Raw genomic sequence first — 7,777 nt, forward strand, 5'->3', positions numbered from 1 at the left:
CACACACACACACACACACACACACACACACACACACACACACACACACACACACACACACACACACACACACACACACACACACACACACACACACACACACACACACACACACACACACACACACACACACACACACACACACACACACACACACACACACACACACACACACACACACACACACACACACACACACACACACACACACACACACACACACACACACACACACACACACACACACACACACACACACACACACACACACACACACACACACACACACACACACACACACACACACACACACACACACACACACACACACACACACACACACACACACACACACACACACACACACACACACACACACACACACACACACACACACACACACACACACACACACACACACACACACACACACACACACACACACACACACACACACACACACACACACACACACACACACACACACACACACACACACACACACACACACACACACACACACACACACACACACACACACACACACACACACACACACACACACACACACACACACACACACACACACACACACACACACACACACACACACACACACACACACACACACACACACACACACACACACACACACACACACACACACACACACACACACACACACACACACACACACACACACACACACACACACACACACACACACACACACACACACACACACACACACACACACACACACACACACACACACACACACACACACACACACACACACACACACACACACACACACACACACACACACACACACACACACACACACACACACACACACACACACACACACACACACACACACACACACACACACACACACACACACACACACACACACACACACACACACACACACACACACACACACACACACACACACACACACACACACACACACACACACACACACACACACACACACACACACACACACACACACACACACACACACACACACACACACACACACACACACACACACACACACACACACACACACACACACACACACACACACACACACACACACACACACACACACACACACACACACACACACACACACACACACACACACACACACACACACACACACACACACACACACACACACACACACACACACACACACACACACACACACACACACACACACACACACACACACACACACACACACACACACACACACACACACACACACACACACACACACACACACACACACACACACACACACACACACACACACACACACACACACACACACACACACACACACACACACACACACACACACACACACACACACACACACACACACACACACACACACACACACACACACACACACACACACACACACACACACACACACACACACACACACACACACACACACACACACACACACACACACACACACACACACACACACACACACACACACACACACACACACACACACACACACACACACACACACACACACACACACACACACACACACACACACACACACACACACACACACACACACACACACACACACACACACACACACACACACACACACACACACACACACACACACACACACACACACACACACACACACACACACACACACACACACACACACACACACACACACACACACACACACACACACACACACACACACACACACACACACACACACACACACACACACACACACACACACACACACACACACACACACACACACACACACACACACACACACACACACACACACACACACACACACACACACACCACACACACACACACACACACACACACACACACACACACACACACACACACACACACACACACACACACACACACACACACACACACACACACACACACACACACACACACACACACACACACACACACACACACACACACACACACACACACACACACACACACACACACACACACACACACACACACACACACACACACACACACACACACACACACACACACACACACACACACACACACACACACACACACACACACACACACACACACACACACACACACACACACACACACACACACACACACACACACACACACACACACACACACACACACACACACACACACACACACACACACACACACACACACACACACACACACACACACACACACACACACACACACACACACACACACACACACACACACACACACACACACACACACACACACACACACACACACACACACACACACACACACACACACACACACACACACACACACACACACACACACACACACACACACACACACACACACACACACACACACACACACACACACACACACACACACACACACACACACACACACACACACACACACACACACACACACACACACACACACACACACACACACACACACACACACACACACACACACACACACACACACACACACACACACACACACACACACACACACACACACACACACACACACACACACACACACACACACACACACACACACACACACACACACACACACACACACACACACACACACACACACACACACACACACACACACACACACACACACACACACACACACACACACACACACACACACACACACACACACACACACACACACACACACACACACACACACACACACACACACACACACACACACACACACACACACACACACACACACACACACACACACACACACACACACACACACACACACACACACACACACACACACACACACACACACACACACACACACACACACACACACACACACACACACACACACACACACACACACACACACACACACACACACACACACACACACACACACACACACACACACACACACACACACACACACACACACACACACACACACACACACACACACACACACACACACACACACACACACACACACACACACACACACACACACACACACACACACACACACACACACACACACACACACACACACACACACACACACACACACACACACACACACACACACACACACACACACACACACACACACACACACACACACACACACACACACACACACACACACACACACACACACACACACACACACACACACACACACACACACACACACACACACACACACACACACACACACACACACACACACACACACACACACACACACACACACACACACACACACACACACACACACACACACACACACACACACACACACACACACACACACACACACACACACACACACACACACACACACACACACACACACACACACACACACACACACACACACACACACACACACACACACACACACACACACACACACACACACACACACACACACACACACACACACACACACACACACACACACACACACACACACACACACACACACACACACACACACACACACACACACACACACACACACACACACACACACACACACACACACACACACACACACACACACACACACACACACACACACACACACACACACACACACACACACACACACACACACACACACACACACACACACACACACACACACACACACACACACACACACACACACACACACACACACACACACACACACACACACACACACACACACACACACACACACACACACACACACACACACACACACACACACACACACACACACACACACACACACACACACACACACACACACACACACACACACACACACACACACACACACACACACACACACACACACACACACACACACACACACACACACACACACACACACACACACACACACACACACACACACACACACACACACACACACACACACACACACACACACACACACACACACACACACACACACACACACACACACACACACACACACACACACACACACACACACACACACACACACACACACACACACACACACACACACACACACACACACACACACACACACACACACACACACACACACACACACACACACACACACACACACACACACACACACACACACACACACACACACACACACACACACACACACACACACACACACACACACACACACACACACACACACACACACACACACACACACACACACACACACACACACACACACACACACACACACACACACACACACACACACACACACACACACACACACACACACACACACACACACACACACACACACACACACACACACACACACACACACACACACACACACACACACACACACACACACACACACACACACACACACACACACACACACACACACACACACACACACACACACACACACACACACACACACACACACACACACACACACACACACACACACACACACACACACACACACACACACACACACACACACACACACACACACACACACACACACACACACACACACACACACACACACACACACACACACACACACACACACACACACACACACACACACACACACACACACACACACACACACACACACACACACACACACACACACACACACACACACACACACACACACACACACACACACACACACACACACACACACACACACACACACACACACACACACACACACACACACACACACACACACACACACACACACACACACACACACACACACACACACACACACACACACACACACACACACACACACACACACACACACACACACACACACACACACACACACACACACACACACACACACACACACACACACACACACACACACACACACACACACACACACACACACACACACACACACACACACACACACACACACACACACACACACACACACACACACACACACACACACACACACACACACACACACACACACACACACACACACACACACACACACACACACACACACACACACACACACACACACACACACACACACACACACACACACACACACACACACACACACACACACACACACACACACACACACACACACACACACACACACACACACACACACACACACACACACACACACACACACACACACACACACACACACACACACACACACACACACACACACACACACACACACACACACACACACACACACACACACACACACACACACACACACACACACACACACACACACACACACACACACACACACACACACACACACACACACACACACACACACACACACACACACACACACACACACACACACACACACACACACACACACACACACACACACACACACACACACACACACACACACACACACACACACACACACACACACACACACACACACACACACACACACACACACACACACACACACACACACACACACACACACACACACACACACACACACACACACACCCCAAGCCTGGATTCAGGACTCCCTAGGGCAGTGGTTCGCAGTTCTTTTTAAGCAGTGATGCTGCTGTGTGTGTTTCTTCCCTAATTAAATTATATCAGAACCTTAAGAAATAAAACATACAAAAATAGAATCTCTCATTGGAAGGGCAAGAAAACCACTGCATTGACCTTTATCCTTTCTTCTTCCTCCTTTTAGTATCCCTGTTGGTGTGCTCAAAAAACGGGAGACTGAAATTCCAGTCCCCTGCCTGAGTTTGAGCCACAAGGTTGTCTGGGTGTGGTTGGTCACTCACTGCCGATTTTTCCCTGCAGGGTTTTCAGTCAATGCTTCCTCGGAGCGACTCAACATGGGTGAGATCGAAACTCTGGATGACTACTGAGCACCTGCCAGAGCAGACTGGCCTTCCCTCTCCTCTCTGCCGACCATGGATTCTCCAGCTTTGGACACAACACTTACTCACCATATACTCTCTGTCACTGCAACAAATCACAGAACCGATCATCTCAGGCTTCTTCTTCTAGCCCTTTGTGTCCAAGATTCTTTAAGCAGTTTTTGTTGGTGCACATCTCAGACTGTAGATGAGTGGACCGGACGCTGTGTCTCGGGGGTGGCAGTGGGGATTCCTCCCCAACAAGGCTGATTTTGGGCAGCACTTGTTTACTGTGCCGTGATTTCACCTTCTGTCTCCCAGAAAGTGTGTTGGGATCTGCCAATAGCAATTTACTTTCTCTTGTCACTTTTTTCCTTCTGTTTGATTTTTCTTTTTCTTCTTTTTCCCCACTCCACTCCCCAAACGGGCAAGGGGTCTGACTGGTGCAATCATGAAGAGAGTTAATGGTAACAGACATTGGCCAGCAACAAAACGCCCATGGACTGTGACTTGAGCGTCCGACAGAGACAGTCAGAGCTCTTCCAGTCTGCAGGTGGCATTGCCACAGCTAACTTCGGGATTGCATCCAAGAGGCCCTGAGTGGGGTGGTGTTTAGATTGATTGGTTTGATGTTGCACACCCCTCGCCCTCGTTCTTTCTGAGGATCCTTTCAGAGAAAGGATTCTTGTTTTTTCTTCATTAGATAGTGACTTCCAAGCAAGCTGACTTCTCCCCTGGCATACTCCAACCTGATTGGACAAAGGAAGCCCTATGGCCTGGGAGAGGAACTTATTTTTAATTTTTCTTTCTTACAAAAACGGATTTTTTCCCATAAATATTTTTACTTCAGAGGACTAGGACCAGTTTGTTTTGGGCCTTTCTGCTGAAAATTTGTCTCGTTTAAGAGGCAGTTAGGATCTTTACCATATGTATGAATTTGTATAATTTCATTTTGGATAGGGATAAACTTCTGCTTCTGATAAAAGCCCGGAATTTCATCTGGTTCCTCAGAGCATTGCGTGTGTGTCTTGCTGTGGCCCCGAAAGGTTTTGTCTAAAGATTCTGGAACGGCAAGTTGCTGGCTTGCCTTTTCTGAAAAGAGAACATGCAAAACCTGACCATCTTTTAAGACCTTCATCCGTGGAAACCACTAAACAGGAGATTCCCGTGGGATGGAGGGGACGGGAGAGAGAAGCCTGGTTCTGGCTTCGATCGTGGCCTCCTAATACCCCTTCACTGAAAATATAAATGTATTCAAGCCCTATTTATAAGCAAATACTCTTCCTGCCTCCGCCAACCCCCCGCAGAACATCACCTGAAATTGCCAATCACACTTTGGTCTGCAGCCACCGGACCATCTGTCCCCGCGCAAGAAGTGCTGTGGTTCGGGCGGCTCCTGGTCGAGCGCCTTCCCTTTCTGACATCATGGCCCGAGGAAGGCTGGAGTTGCTCTGAGAGCAGTTTGGTTTGGGATGATTCTATTTGGTTTCTGTTTTTATTCTTTTGGATCAGCATTCTCCCTATCCCTTTTGGCCACCCTCCCTCCTAAACATGTACAATAACTATACAGAGACTGCTACAAACTTGTATATAGTTTTTGGATCAAACAGCATGAGGAGATGGGAAACCATTAAAAACTGGGGCTCCTGCTCTCCTTTGCTTTGTAAATTCACAAGTGGGGGTGGGGAAGAGGGACAGTTAAGATGTTTACAGAACTTTAAGCTCCCTCGGAACTTTTGCCAGTGTGGAGGAAAATAAAAAAGACCTTAAATAAAA

General features: G+C 48.9%; 1 protein-coding gene across 50 annotated transcripts in view; it reads left to right on the top strand.

Moving 5' to 3' along the window:
• The window catches only part of GIGYF2 (GRB10 interacting GYF protein 2), a 137,317-nt gene extending 129,540 nt beyond the window's left edge, over positions 1–7,777 (top strand). For 49 of the 50 annotated variants that reach the window (XR_014053869.1, XR_014053878.1, XR_014053872.1 and 46 more), the window contains one exon: positions 5,943–7,777. Coding sequence is in view for 36 of the 50 variants with exons in the window: in XM_081490981.1 (XP_081347107.1) it covers positions 5,943–6,010 (68 nt within the window). In the remaining 14 variants the exon portion in view is untranslated. The remainder of the gene's footprint in view (positions 1–5,942) is intronic. The other variant, XR_014053881.1, reaches the window with a different exon arrangement.

This window comes from Giraffa tippelskirchi, chromosome 5, assembly GCF_054371585.1.
Source record: "Giraffa tippelskirchi isolate mGirTip1 chromosome 5, T2T-mGirTip1v1.2.pri, whole genome shotgun sequence".
NCBI lineage: Eukaryota > Metazoa > Chordata > Mammalia > Artiodactyla > Giraffidae > Giraffa > Giraffa tippelskirchi.